This window comes from Xenopus tropicalis, chromosome 1 (assembly GCF_000004195.4).
Source record: "Xenopus tropicalis strain Nigerian chromosome 1, UCB_Xtro_10.0, whole genome shotgun sequence".
NCBI lineage: Eukaryota > Metazoa > Chordata > Amphibia > Anura > Pipidae > Xenopus > Xenopus tropicalis.
Window position 1 is genome coordinate 72,634,934 of NC_030677.2, and position 16,064 is coordinate 72,650,997.

The window sequence follows — 16,064 nt, forward strand, 5'->3', positions numbered from 1 at the left end:
GGAATTGGTTAAAACCACTTAGCATTATGCCACTTAATAAATCCCTTAATGCCCAAATGTTGAAATATCTTCACAAATTAATTAATGGGAGCAGGAGCTCCTACCCTTTTTGACTTTAAAAACTTTAAGTTAACCATTGTCTCCTGGTATTGCAAGAAGGGGCTCCCTATGGTTCATTTAGTGTCAGAGACTTGCATTATATTTTTTGGTCTGTCTCTCAAATGTCTCATCATAAACTGCAGAACTTTTGTTTAGTACAGTACCAGAATTACAAAGGCATTTATTAGGTATCCCTGATTTTAAATTAAAAGCTAAATTGGGATTCACCCCAATAACTTACCCATTTAGCAATAGGACATCCCTGAGCACTTTTGCCTTCTTTTCCTGTATAAACAACCCTCTCAATTCTGATGGCATTCCCCTTTTGGCCAAACCTATGAAACAAACATGATTATGGTAATGACATTATTCAACGTGAGCAAGAAAAAAATCTTTAAAAAAATAAACATGGAGAAAATGCCAGTCAACATTTAAAATAAAAAAACCCCTACAAAGTTACCTACCCCTGAACATTATGGGGCAGTTTTCTTAGCACTGGAGAAAAAAATCCCTGTGCAGAATTCAGTTGACTGATATGAAAAAGCACCCCCCCCCCAAATTTGCTTGAGTATAAAATTTATATTTTCTAAAATTTATGCCAATAATACTAAAATTGGCAGTGGATATATATATATATATATATAGATATATCTATCTGTATCAGCTATCAATTACTCTTTTGTAAGCTTGGAACTTGCTGTTCTGTTTTGGAGGGTCTTAAAGGTAATGGTATAGAATTTTTTAAAATACCATGTAGCATTTTTTAAAATAGTTTTTTCATATATTGTATGACATAATTTGTATTAACAAATTACATACCAATGCTTAAGGTAAAGAAGGCTCTACTTACAATCTAAAAGTATGACCATATTGTATAGCCAGCTGCAGAAATATTAATTGAATCTGCAGCTCTTTTGTATGTGTTGCAATAAAAATATGGTATTACCTTTCTTCCATCATTTCTCTGATAGCTGCCACGTTGGGTCCAGCACCAAGATGTGTATAATAAGGTCCTTCATCTTTTTCAATTATTTGATCTGTTTGGGAGTTTAAACCAATTAGTTTTCACCAAGCTTAATTCATTGTCAGTGTACATTTCTAGAATATATATTTGTACAGACATTAGAAAAATGTTTCTCAGCAAGTTTTGTTTTTAAAAACAAAAAATGAGAATACATATTACAGGTATAGGACCCGTTATCCAGAATGCTCGGGACCAAGGGTATTCCGGATAAGGGGTCTTTCTGTAATTTGGATCTTCATACCTTAAGTCTACTAAAAAACAATAAAACATTAATTAAACCCAATAGGATTGTTTTCATCCAATAAGGATTAATTATATCTTAGATAGGATCAAATACAAGATACTGTTTTATTTTTACAGAGATAAATTCATTTTAAATATCTGAATTATTTAATTAAAATGGAGTCTATGGGAGACAGGCTTTCTGTAATTCGGAGCTTTCTGGATAACGGGTTTCCGGATAACGGATCCCATACCTGTATCTATTCTGGAAATACTCTTTCTCAGTCAAAAACACAGTTTTGAGATGTAAGGGGCAATATTTTAGGGGCAAAAAAACTCTGTTACTTTATGTCTTTAATAAGTTAGATGACTTACCTACACAACTGCATGATGGAAAATCATACTGCGTTTTTATAGGTGTGTCCAAAAGATTTTTTACTGGTGTACTGAGTAGATTTGAGGGTGATTCTATAAAGTTATGTAGAGCAGAACCTGCTGCTCTTTTGGTTGGTGTTTTCTCATGCGGAGGAACAGTTTGTTGGTCTAGTGTAGAAAAATTAGTGTGTGTAGTTAGGACTGTGACAGGCCCTGAAGACTCCACCTTCACATGCTTGGGAGATTTGATACTTGATACTTGACGATGAAACGATGATTTACCAGGATAATGTCTCATCTGCTGTTCCATTGTTTCAATAATACTCTTTTGTTGTCCAGCCTCTGTGCTTGAATGGCGAGTTTCTTGTTTGATTTTTTTATCTGTGTTTTTTTTAGTTTTGCTTTCCATAGGTGTATGCATGCAGGCATTAGAGTGGGAACTCTTCTCAGCTTTAACCAATCTATCAGCTTTAACTGATCTACTTCGTTGCAGCAAGTGATTCCTAAGAGCAGCATGCTTTGGAATACAGTCAACCTGGTTTTCAAATTGAGAATAATATCCCATTTTATCATGCAAATGTGGGGATGAACTAAAGCTCTCTGGCAGGCAATGTGTCTGCTTTGCTATTCGGGCCGAAAGATCATGCTCATAATTGCTTATTTCTTGTTGCTCAGTACTATTTGCTTGATAATACTGCATGTATTGCAAAGGGTCAGGTTTGTTCTCTGCAAAACCACAGCTATTTTCTGTTTTTTGTGACAGATATATTTGTTTGTCAGGATAGGAATGGTTAGGGTTAACTGTATTATTTTCTTGAATTTGACTGAAGGGGGAATTCATGTTGCTTAAACTTTGCTTAGGTTCCATCTCAAATTGCTGAGGATATGGATGGTGTTTTTGATACTGATTAGCTGCCTGAGCACCTTCTTCAAGTTTAAAGTGGTTAAGAGGACTGTCCCTATTTTGGTTACAGTTACGGAGTGACTGATCAAAATGTTGTTTTAACAGCTCTTCAATATATTCACTTGGCTGTGCTTGCAAAAAATGTTGGACATCACCTAACTGAGTGCCCTCAGAAGCTTGTTCAAGATCAGGCCACATCAGACCATTATTAGTTTTTTGACTGTATGGCTGGTATTGAGAATCTTGTGATAAGTGCTTTGGGAAATTTGGCTGCTGCTCAGAAATATTTGGCTGCAGATGTTCTTCACTATCTTGACTGTTACACTTTCTATTTGCTAAACCTTGTTTTCCAGGGTATTGTCTTAGCTTTTTCTTGTTATTAGTCTGGGACTGGAGAAGTAAGTTCAGTAAATTTTCACAAGAAGTTTCAGAAGATCCTTCTTTTAGGCGCTGATTAGGGCGAAGTTCTAACCAGCCTGATTTTAAAAAAGGATTGGATTGAAATTCTTTTGTAGACTTAATGAAAGAATCATCTTTACTTGTCCCATTGCAATTCTGCATGACTTTGATTTGCCTGAGATGCTCATTTTGCATCTCTAAACTGTTGTGAAACTTGTGTTTTGCTAGAATTTCATTAACCGAACTGTGTAGTGCAGGTAATCTGGTGAGAGGAAACATGGCCGTTCTTTCATTTTGTAACTGTTGATCATTAGGATGTGGAGATACTCTTGGATCATGTGAATGGCAAGATTCATTAGTTTGTGATGCAATTGGATGCCCATCATGTGATTGACTTATACTGGACTCATTTTGCTTGTTGGGCATAATATGATGTAATTGCAGTGATGGTGCTGGATCTTTCTTGATGGCCTCTAATTCAGAAGCTATCTCATTTGATGAGCTATTTTGGATATGAAATGAACCATTACCAGAAACATCTAGACATTGTGCTGACATCTGGCCCATGGATTTGCATGCATCACCCATGCTTCCAACTAAATTATGGGAATTATAATTAAGAGTTTCCTGTGAAAGTGGCTTCTGTTCTTGTCTATTAAGTGAATAGCTTCCTGGTAATACAAGTGGCTCACTACCATGGTCACTATTGGGGGCCCCATCAACAATTGCACCTGACACTTGAGGCAGCACCGAAGTTTGTTGAGGAGTCATCTGCCCTGAGGTATGTGACGGATGAGTTGCCAGAGTAGACAAATCATTGCTAGCATCATTTAGCGTATTAATGGCATTTGCAAGAGATGTGTTATTATGCACCACAGTAGAAACATGTTCAGGATAATATTGAGAAGGCAGTTTTTCCAGGAGCTCATTATTCACGTTTTCCATGGAAGATACAGAAGCAGTAGCACCATTACACATTGGCACTGTCTTGTCTTTAAGACATGAGACAATGTCTCTGTTGCTGTAATTAAGGTCTTTCTTCTGCTCATTTGGAACCTGAAGAGCTGGTGAATTAACTGGTTGGAAAATTCTTACTGACTGATCTTCATTGCAGAACTCAGAGACACTTGCTTGAATATTATTTTGCCTTTGGTCACCCTTATTTTCTCCATTAATCTCATCTGTTCTGACCTTTTTCAACTGGGATTCAGAAAACAACGGTTCACTATATGTGCGCTTTATTCCACCATTTTGTATGTGGTTGGGATAAGCTTTGTTGTCATGGATGAGAGCAGAAGCACCATGTTCTTGACTTCCCTTCATGTAAGCAACATTATAGTTGTTTTTGGTTGGTAAACATATGTCCCCATTAACTAGAAGGTCTTTGTCTGTTGGCAGGTTCCCATTTTGTAATAGACCGTTCTTGTTTTGGCAAGCTGACGAAGAATATAATAGGGTTGGACTCAATCTATTGCCCTCGTCATGGTTGGTTCTGTCCTCTTCCATCTGGCCTGCTCCCGGGCCATCCACAAGACTGACCTGTAAACGTATCTGAAAAAGAAATGAAAACTTGTAAAATGCTATATTCAGATTTTGGAATGGCAGATAAAAGCATATTAGAAATCAATAACGATTCTGAAGTTCTGAATACAGCACAACAGAACTCTATTGGGGCTATTTACAAGTGCCCCTGCACAGCAATGCATCCATCTGGAAGGTGCAACCTGTGGACACTCATGGTGAGGCAGGGTGCAAAGTGTAAAAAACATGAACTTGTGCCTGTTTTCTGCACATTACTCCCTGCCAGTTGTAACTGAGCCTTAATATATTTCCAAAACCCTAAGTAAAAAGTATAGAGCTGCTATAATATCCCTGCCAAAGTATTCTTATTGAAGGGTAATATATTACCAATTAATGTATGTAATCTCTCTGTACAGGTTATGAATTGTGTCAGTGTATTCTACTATTGGCCACTCTTTTGAACACGTGGGCTATGACCCATGGACCACATTTCCTAACCAGAATTTGTTAAAAAATGAAACAAAAAGCATTCTAAGCTATCAAAACAAGTCCAAGATAAAGTTCATTTGTCGAGAGTGTTATTTTATTTTTAAAAAACATATTGCATTGTTTTTGGGGATAAAAATATCTACTTGGAAAGATACAATACAACAGCTTAATTGGTCATGATTGGTCTTGGGGAAGTCAAGTGCCAAAGTCTTTGCCACACACAGAAAACCATATAATCAGACATAGTGTGCCCATTTATGCTTTCTGCCCTTTGTCTTGAAGGGATCAAAATTCAAGAGTAAAGGTCCCCATACACGGGCCGACTATAGCTGCCGATATCGGTCCCTTGGACCGATTCGGCAGCTAATCAGCCCGTGTATGGGGAGAGCAGAGCTGCCTGGCCGACCGATATCTGGCCTGAAATTGGCCAGATCTCGATCGGCCAGGTTAGAAAATCCGGTCGGATCGGGGACTGCATCGGCTCGTTGATGCGGTCCCCGATCCGACCGCCCCATTGCCGCCCACATAATCCGATCGTATTATTTTTTTTTTACCTAAATGCTCCCCGATATCGCCCACCCATAGGTGGGGATATCGGGGGAAGATCCGCTCGCTTGGCGACATCGCCAAGCGAGCGGATCTGCTCGTGTATGGCCACCTTTAGGCTTATGTCTCAAGTAGCATTTCTGTGTGGCGTATATAAGCTGACAGTGAAACATGTGGCTTCTGTCATTCATGTGAATGGAAAATGCCTTCCACTGCTCATGACAGGTGAATTTGTGCTGATTTTTGAAATGTTTCTTTCTTGTTATTATCTTGAAATCAAAATTAGAGGGGAGACATGAGGCATGTAAATACTGTTATAAGAAAGATTCCACTATACTGGAAGGTTTCTTTGGCTCCTTCCTGCCCCCATCAATTTAACTTCTCTTGTTCTTTATGGTTAAACTCTCTAAATATTTAACCTGAATATGTGGCAGTCAGGGGTGCTGCGGTCATGAGGCTTGTTGAGAAACTCACCTAGTGAGCGCCTAGTGAGTTACCAGACAAATCTGCTCATGGTATTTAAAATCGAAGTGCAGAGAGCACTAGCATTTTGCCCCCCCGACCCTCTTTGGCGCAAAAAAAACACTTATATTTGGTGAAAATGTGTGTTGCATGGTGCATGTGAATACCTTATGTTAAAATATGCCTTTTACTACATTTATTGATCAGCATTTTCTATTTTTGTAGCTGTGACAAGTAACTACTGCGAGTAGCTCCATGTGTCTTCACCCAGGCGGCCATGTATTTGGCCATGGATAGTGTTTCTTGTGGTATATTTCATAAATTCTCATATTGCCACTATCAATGACTAATTGTTGATGCCTGGTACGAGCCACCAGTGTGCATACACTAGTTGGTGAGGTATTGGTAATAAAACAGATATGGGTGGTGCCTGCTCTTCCGAGACAAATGTTGTTGTTATTTTGCCACTTTGTTTGAACCATTTTTTAGGTAAATTCGGGCAGGAATATCATTTTGACTAAATAAATTTTCCACTAGGGATAAGGTAAGATTTGCCCAAGCGGTCTTTCTCCGATATTCTGACAGAATTGTTGATTTAAAATTGATCTGAAGTGTCGGTAATATAGTTGGTCAGATCTTTTTGCTTGCCTTTTAATCTCAAGTTGGGTGTACTTATCTATGTGAAGGATGTCTAGGGACCTTTGGGCTACTGCCATAACATGTCAGTTTTGTTGGGTGTCATTGCTGCCTAGGTTGTCCTCTGCTACCTTCAGTTTTGATTTGGCCTTATCTAGTTCTTTGTCTACCTTCAGTCCCCATTTTTAATAAGGGAGACATATAATGCTCTAGTCCAAGCTTTGCAAGTTCACACACTGTTTTGGAGGCCATATCTTTGCTTTGTTCAGCTGGTGTTGAAAGCTTTCCTGTACATTACCGTTGTGTATCCATTTGGGAGCTAATTGTCAAAGCTCTGTTCATTTGGGGCCTGAAAGTGATATATACACCTTCTGCAGAGAAAATGTGTTGTAGTGCCTCGGGGTTAGCTAGGACTAAATCTATCCAGGTGCTGATGTCACAATTTAACAAACCAGGCATATTGGCCGTAAGCTTAGATCTATATAGGTCCTAGTAATATTGCCCAAATATATTGGCAATGGACCTAAGATTTAAAAGTACCTTAACAGAAAAAAAAGTACCTTAACAGAAACGGTCTGGGGATGGCCGTAAGCTGTTTAGGCTCCTTTGCAAGCATGGCCAGCTTACCACTCTTATCTCCTCTATCAAACCAAGCTGCTTGCCTTTTAATCTCAAGTTGGGTGCACTTATTTATGTAAAGGAGGTCTAGGGATCTTTGGGCTACTGCCATAGCATGTCGGTTTTGTTGGGTGTCATCGCTGGCTAGGTTGTCCTCTGCTACCTTCAGTACTGATTTGGCCTTATCTAGCTGTTTGTCTACCTTCAGTCCCACATTTTTAATAGGGGAAACATAAAATGCTTTAGTCCAAGCTTTGCAAGTTCACACACTGTTTCAGAGGCCATATCTTTGCTTGTAGACCAGAATTTGGTCAGCTGGGGTTGAAAGCTTTCCTGTACATTGCCGTTGTGTATCCATTTGGGGGCTACTTGTCAAAGCTCTGTTCATTTGGGGCCTGAAAGTGATATAAGCACCTTCTGCATCGAAAATGTATTGTAGGGCCTCGGGGTTAGCGAAGACGAAATCTATCCAGGTGCTGATGTCACCTGTTTAACTGTCAAACAGTTAAACAATTGAACAAACCAAGCATATTAGTTAGTAAAAGTAAGCCTGAGGTGAAGCAGAACTGTTAGTGTTTAAGCATGTTATACAACCTTCTGTTTATGTCTCCATCCCTGTTACGTGGCAGTTCTTCTGTGGAGGAGACTAGTGTTCTGGCCACTGAATAATATTCTTCAGGGTGTCAAAAAATAACACCTTGTCCCCGTCCTGGATTCTCATCTTGGCATCTCTGTCTCTATAGTTCATTAGCATTAGGATGAGCGGACATGGAGGCACTCCTGAAAGCGGTAGTCTAGCAAGGAAATGATGCATTTTCTTGATTACAAATTGTAGGGAAAAGGTAGCCCTCCCAAGGGTGTTGGGAGGGCCAACGTTCAATTAAGTCCTCCACCTTGGGTCCTTGACTTCCTTCTGGAAGACTGACAATTCTAAGGTTGAATCTTCTATTACAGTTCTCCAGGTCATCCACATGGTTGGGCAGTTGTTGTTACTCTCTGTGGAGTTGTTGGACCTGCTGTGTGGTAGGGCATATATTGTCTTCTATTTCCCCTAGTCTGCACTTGGCCTCTGTTGTGCGCTCCTGAACTGCTTGCAAATCATGGTGAGGCTGTACTGGAATCAATAGGTTTTGCTGTTAGTGTTTCTTTGGATTCCGCTATGGCCTGCAGAGTTGTGTGGCTGAGTAGCTGTATATATGTCAGGTAATGTGCTTTGACTGTTGCTAGGCTGTTCCGGGTTCTAGTTCGCGCTGCCAACTTGATTGGAGTAACAGAGCATATTGGGCGGTCTTGTGAAGCCATCAATACACTTTCCGGTTTTACCCATCTCTGGCATGGATAAGAGGTTCTCTGGTCACGCCGTGTACTTTTGAGCCCGGGGCCATGTTTAAATCAAAGAGGCAGCACACAGGATAGGATCAGAGAAACAGAGCTACAGCACAGCATGATCAGCTTGGCATCCCGGCCATGCCCCCATAAATACTACTGTCCATGTAGTAACTCTTTGCGAGTGGCTATTCAATAAATAGCAGAACCAAGATCTGTTACCTTGACAGCTCACTCTGATTGTTTCTTCAATTGCTCCTGTCGTTTGCCCCTAAAGGTAACATGTCTGTAACTAATGTTTAAAGCCTGCAGCAATTTCCTAGGTAGCCTAGACCTGGAATTTATCTTCTTCTTGTCATTGATTATCATTACATAATATGGAATTGTACTCTATAATCCATCATTCAGATACCCATCCCTCATTCTATGGTATTCTTAGACATTTAAACATTCCCAAGGTCTTTTGATGATCTAAATGCTACCCTCCTGCTGCTTGCATTTAACCTCAGAGTCAGAGCAGATAAAGAAAGAATCCTTTGTGTATTTGTGTAAAGAAGCACCTACTGTTTTGTTTAACACTAACCCTGGCATATTAATCCTATCACCTTTGTTTAATAGAAACTGGTTTATATGGTATGTAATGATAGATACTAAGCAAAATACCACTAGCCTCTGTTTTTTTGTTTTTGGTATTCGCATCCAAATCAGAAAAAAATATATAGATATTTATATATATATATATATATATATAGATACAGATAGCTACACAACTGTTTTCTGCTTAACTTCTAAAGAGGGGTTCATTTATCAACACTGTGCAAGTTTGCACCTGGACAGTAACCTATAGCAGCAAATAAAATTTTTGCTTTCAGCTGCAGCTAGCTAAACTAAAGCTTATCAATGGTACGGGTCACCGCCCAGGTGCAAACTTGCCCATTGTTGATAAATAAGGCCCATACGTACACTTTTGTGTGAAGTTTATGTCTGTTGTTATGCTAAATAATTTCTTCTTTCTTACAAAAAATGCTTAAAATAGATCCATCTTTAACACAATAAAACTTAAAATAAAGGTCAGCGCTCCTTTCAGATGCCCTGTGCATTGATGTGGCATGTGTCTGTCTTCCTTGCTGTCAAAAACCAGCAGTCAATTTTTGGTTTGTGAAAGAAAAGTATTTTCTTGCCATCTTTCTGCTCTTTCTGTGAAACCTAGGCAATCTTTTTTTCTCAGAACTGCAGCAAGGAGATTGTTCGCTAACTTAAAGGGAAATAAATCCTATTTAAAAGTATTGTCTATGCTTTGTGTATTTGTATTGATACATAAGAGGCACATTCCCCTTTATTTCTCCTTTTTTTGTCTATAGGATTAGTGAAACAGAAATTTATATCAGAACACTAACGTGCAGTAATTGATAGCAAAGAAATTAGAATTTCGACATTAGTAAAAATCTGTTATGGGATTTTTAAAAAATCTAAAATGTTTTATTGTTATTAGTTTCAAACCTTCTTCCATGCTAATTTGCAAATACTTGATCTTTGTTAAAGGAATGCTGTCAAATAAAATGAGTCTAAATAATACTGAATAAAAAAAAAAAGAATTTCAGGAAATAATATTCTATGCAACATTATGCTTACTTTTATCTCAGATTCTCTAAAAAAGTAAATGATTAAGTGCAAGTATCTTACTAGATTTATTAAAACTCCCTATTCTGCTTTACTAAACATGCTTGGTACAAACACATATTTAGTTATATGCAAGGTTTTAAAAATGATGCATGCAAAAGGTTCTATTTTGTATTTTTAGAAGCAAACTCAAGAGAAAACAAGAAGCAAGCACACAAATGTATACTGCTCATAGCTTATTTGATCTAAGGCTACAGTTTCTGTGCAGGCAGCAGTGAATCAGAGCTCCTCTGGCAACATCTGGTTGCTGTTTAAATGCATCCACAGAGTTTGTGAGAATCCAGTGTTTAACAGCAGAGCCAGCCCAGAGTTTCAATCACACCGGTCTGGTGACCTCATACAAGGGAACACCCACAATTGATTCTCCCTTCCTCCTCCTTCCTCTTTACTGCAGGAACAAGACAAGTGGTGTGATCTTACTTTTTTTTTTCTGAATCATTGCTCTGAGATGTATAGTAAAAACAGCAGTTTAAATACCGAGCAGTCCAATTTTCCACTACATTCAAAAAAAATAAAAAAAGAGCACAAGTTTTCAGATGTCTCAAATACTTCCATTGTTTTATCCTGCAAATGTTATTTTCCAGGGAAAAAATATAATTTAATTTTTGCCACTATTTCTGGTGAATAAATTATTTTGTGACCCCAGTATCTGTATAATAATAGTTAATAAAGTGAGAATAGCACATATACCAGCATGTTTGTTTTAATTTTATTTACAAAATAGCAAATTTTAGTCTATAAAAATATTTTTTTAAAAATGGTCCCCCACAATTATTATTATTATTATTAAGTTCTTAGCAAGAGACAAGATATTCTCCAGCGTGTAAAATTGAAATTTTCATTTATATAGTGCTGAAATGTTACACAGAACTTAGAGAACTTAACAGAGATTACTTATAATACACTTTGCCCAACTGACTTATGGTGTCCATATACTGGTATGGGATCCCTTATCTGGAAACCTGTTATGTTCCGAATTACGGAAAGGCCATCTCCCATAGACTCAAGTATAAGCAAATAATCCTAAATTTAAAAATGATTTCCTATTTCTCTGTAATAATAAAACAGTACCTGTACTTGATCCCAACTAAGATATAATTAATCCTTATTGGAGGCAAAACAATCCTATTGGGTTTATTCAATAGTTAAATGATTTTTAGCAGACTTAAGGTATGGGTATCCAAATTAGGGCTCACAGGGAGACTAGTCACCTGCGAAAAATCTCCTGTGTCGCGGGCAACTAATCTCCCCGAAATGCCATCCCACCAGCGAGTAAAGCGTGGCATACGCGGTGCTTTACATTCTCGCCTGTGGGATGGCATTTCGGGGAGATTAGTCGCCCGCGACAAGGGAGATTTGTCGCGGGCGACTAGTCTCCCCGTGTGCCAGAGCCCTTACAGAAAGATCCCTTATCTGGAAAACCCCAGGTCCCGAGCATTCTGGATAACAGGTCCCATACCTGTACTGAAAGACCTGCTCGTTTGGCGTGGTCACCAAACAAGCAGATCTTGCCCCAATATGCCCAGTGCACTCTCTTCTAGTGCAGAGAGTAATAACCACTATCCCACAGTGCAAAATGTAACTAAGTTAAAAGAAAGGGAAAGGAACTGGGAATGTTGATTTTTAAAGGAGTGTTTTAAAAGTATTTATTCATTTAAGGTTCATTTCAGATGGGGCATGTTGTTTGTTTTAAAACTGATTCTTGCATGGGTAACAAAACACCCCAAAATACCTTTGCATAGCAGTTAATTAAAATCAATCTGTGCAACTCAGTTGAATTAGGTAAACAAAAGAAATTGCTTCTTTTTACATTTTTGTGCAATAATGCAATTTCAATAACTGACTATGCAAAGGTAATTTTACCCACCTAAACAGCATATTTAAACAAAACTATTTAAATATATAGGTGAAGTAAAAACATTACATTTTAATAGTTATGTGTGATCTTAAGTTATTAAAGTTGGCCATATATTATAAGATAGTTTGGCGAGGTAGAAAAATAAACAGATCTTCTAGGTTGGCAATATTGGTCTTATCTGGTAGCTTGACCAAAGGGCCAAACAACTGATTGACAAAGGCAGGGCCAATGTGGTCCTCGGTCCAACAGAAACATCAAACCAACTGACATCTGGGAAGTTTTTGGCAACATATTGGTTGGGTTGGGTAGGCCCACTGAAGGGGGCCCCTACACTGGCAGATATTGGTTGGGTAGGCTGTCAGAGGGCCCCATACACTGCCTGATAAGCTGCTGACTCAGTCTGTTGCCAGCTATTATCGGCCTGTGTATGGCTACCTTAATGCTGTCTATATACTGCCCAACTATATGCTCCTCCTTCTGATAGGACTTTCAAACCTGCCCAATTGAAAGCTGACAGATATCAGTCAGCCTCGGTTTGGAGGGACAGAGTCAGCCGATTTTATCAGCTCGTGTATGGCCACCTTTACAGTGTTATTTCCCTATCACATTCATAAAATAAAATTCAATTCTCTAGGGTCAGTTATAGTGTGGGAGGAGATCCACACAGACAGAACATACAAACTCTTAATAGATAATGCCCTAATCATGGCAACAGGCAGAGCTGTCAACCAAACCCATGTTGTGAGGTAGATGATCATCCACTCCAGGCCTTTTTGAGACCTTATTTTATGCTATTGTTTACTGTCAAGAGAAATTTAGGCCTTGGGTTGGTGAACAGCTCTGGACTGGGCTAATGTGGTCCTCAATCTAAAGGCAAAATCAAACCTGCCCAATCGACATCTGGAAATTTTCTAGCCAGATAGCTATCGTATAGGTCAGATAGGTCAGAGGGCCCTATACACAGGCAGATAAGCTTCTGAATCGGTGACCACTGTTAGACAATCTTTAAAGGGCAAAGAGGGCATGACAGCAATAACCAAGAGAAATCAATAAGATATATGATTTTTATGCTTTAATTTGGCAAACTCTGGTCTTTCATATACTGCTGATTTACAACATACTGTAATACTGTAACAGGACATAATGGGGCACATTCATCAATGTACGAATACATAAAATTCAGAGTTTTAGAACTGTGTTTATGTTCTGTGATTTTTCTGTTAATGTGCGCAAATTTTTCGAACTTTGCAACAATTTGTGCAACAAAATTGTATTTGTTGCAACAAGTATGAAAGTTTCGGAATTCATTTAAGCTTGAATTCATCGTGACTTTCCTTGGGCCAGGTTGTAGCTGCAGACTGCCATTGAGTCCTATGGGAGGCTTCTAAAATCATGCACAGAAGTTTCAAAGTCAGAAAGTTTTTTGCGACGTTTACGATCGTTCGGATATGAAAATTTTGTAACTTTCGGATTGGACCAAAATATTTTCGTACAAGCATGACGCGACTTTTCACAAAATTAACGCACATCCGTAAATCATACTCGTAATTCATACTTTAATCAATCAGCCCCTATGTGTTACTAAAGCACAGTGACAGTGGGACTAACATATTAAGCTCGCTGCCTTAACTGATCACAAGGTAATAGTGAAGGTCTTCAGTGCTATAAACAAAAGGTGGTTAGGTGTTTTAACTGGTTTTATCTTGGTCTCGCAAGAAAAATATAGTTTGTGTGTATTACTGTGTTTGCCACCTAAAACTTAGAACTGGGGTCAGGGCATAATCCATAAGTGGGAAGTAGAGGAAGGAGGATTATGGAGCTTTAGGGAGGTATATGAAATTTCTGCACTAAGTGCACAGTAAAATAGAAATAACTCAATTAAAGTTACTTGAATGTCAGCATGTCAGTTCCTTGTGCTTACTGGACTACATAAGCCACTAAAGCACATGTGGAAAATATGCACTAAACCAGAAATATAAAGCTACAGAAAAATTATTTGGAGAATCATCTGCAAGGCTGGTATAGCCAGTTTGTGCCTCACTAAATCATTTTAAATCTATGCTTCTGGGGTACATGTGCATGTGGGGACATTAGCTCATGTAGTTTCTTGGGTGCTGGGAAATAATATCACCTAGAAAACCATACGTTTAAGAAATGTATACTCCCATACCTCCCTAAACAAAAGCACTGTCAGTATTATTGCATAGCTTGTTAAGGGGTTTAGGAAGTTGTAGTTCAGCAATGTCAGTGGAGCAACACCACTGTGGAAGCTTAATGTCCCCTTTAAGAAACCCACCAAGGCAATTTATAAGCAATAGACAGTGGACAGGGTGCAAAAGGTCTGCAGGAGTGAGCAATACACACTCTGAAATTAATATATACAGTACATAATAAAATACAATTTTTAGTACAAATTTAAGTTTACTTGCCCTTCGGAGGCTATTATAGTGAATAAATGACTATTCAGAATCATTCAGAATGTTTATCCATTGAGTAGGTACAACTGCAAAGCTGATTACACACAGTTGTTGCCAAATGGGCACTGTATCCCTGATTTGGCAAAAAAGCGTCACTCAAATGAGTCATTATTACAGAACTTGGCTGGGGTAGGCAGAGAATGTCTGATTACTCATTAAAGGGAGATGTGCCAGCTCCTTAATGCCATTCATAGCTGAGCTTGTCAGATGCCTAGTACTGGCTCACCTAAAGGCAAAAGCCATGCCAAAGGGGATGATCTTTGTACATCTGTATTAGCCTCACTTTTATTACAAGACAAATACACAAGCTGAGGAAACAAGCGATTGCAGGGAAGGTTCTCTTACAAACCCTGGCTGGGTTATTTCATAGTTTTTTTTTCAGTTGGGGAAATATTTTTACTTGAACTGCAGAATAGGGCTAGCACTAGCAACATTTCTTTAAAAAGAATGAACTCCACAGTGGCCCATATCACAGTTGAATGCATTGGATGATTTAAAGTCCTTCCAAAGAGTAAAGAAGTCCCAGCAATAAGGCACAGCTATGAAACATATGGCAGTTGCCAGGGAATTAATTCCCTGGAGTTACTAACTACTGAGAGGCATTACTAATTTCCTTGCTAACACCTGCTGTGTATCTTGCCTTTATGATAAATATGCCAATAAATTAACATCTATATTTGATAATGATCACTGTCATTTCAAGAGCTGGAAAAAAACAGACATAGAAACCTAATCAGACCCTTGAGACGTGAGGGCAGCCTATCAGGTTTTTGCATAAAATGCACAGACACTGAAAACTAAGCTCACAATACAACCAGAACTTTTAAAAGAAAAGTCTGTAGGATGCACTCACACAGTGGCATAACTACCTGGCCCCTGAACCACCATCCAAAGATAAGCTGCTTCTCAGTAAGGGCACCACTGGCCATCTATACTACAGTGCATCTGAAGAGTGCTAAGTAGTGCTGTGCACAAGTCACTATAAATTTGGAGGGGATTATATACTTTGTTTAAGGTTCCTGTGTAAGTCAAAGTGACCACGGGTTAATTTAATATTTACAGTGTGGTTTAACTGGAATTAAATCATTGCTGCCCTCTGAAAAATGTTAAGTTTTAAAGGGGGCATACACCTTCTATAACATTTATGTCCAGCTAATTAGACTAAATTACATATGCAAAAAGATTAGCCATTGAGACTCTTGCTTTCAACTGCTGTCTAAGGGTGATAGCACATGGGGAGATTGGCTGCGGTTAAAGCTTATAAAGTTTATATTTTTTATTGCCCCAAATACATTTTTCTAATTATTTGAGCACTGGTTGGTTTTTGTTCTAATGTCATGGGTCAGAGTGGTCCATGTCCTCAATGAGAATTACTGTAAGTCTATCTTGTGTACAGCTGGCTCCCCAGTATCCCAAAATGCATTGAGA

The 16,064-nt window shown here is 38.6% G+C and overlaps 1 protein-coding gene across 2 annotated transcripts in view; it reads right to left on the reverse strand.

Annotated features, from left to right (window-relative positions):
• The window catches only part of tet2 (tet methylcytosine dioxygenase 2), a 44,094-nt gene that overhangs the window by 12,883 nt on the left and 15,147 nt on the right, over positions 1-16,064 (reverse strand). For both annotated transcript variants that reach the window (XM_002934777.5, XM_012955515.3), the window contains exons 2-4: positions 1,721-4,574; positions 1,046-1,136; positions 341-434 (exon numbers count right to left, since the gene is read on the reverse strand). In XM_002934777.5, coding sequence (XP_002934823.2) covers positions 341-434; positions 1,046-1,136; positions 1,721-4,574 — 3,039 coding nt within the window. The remainder of the gene's footprint in view (positions 1-340; positions 435-1,045; positions 1,137-1,720; positions 4,575-16,064) is intronic.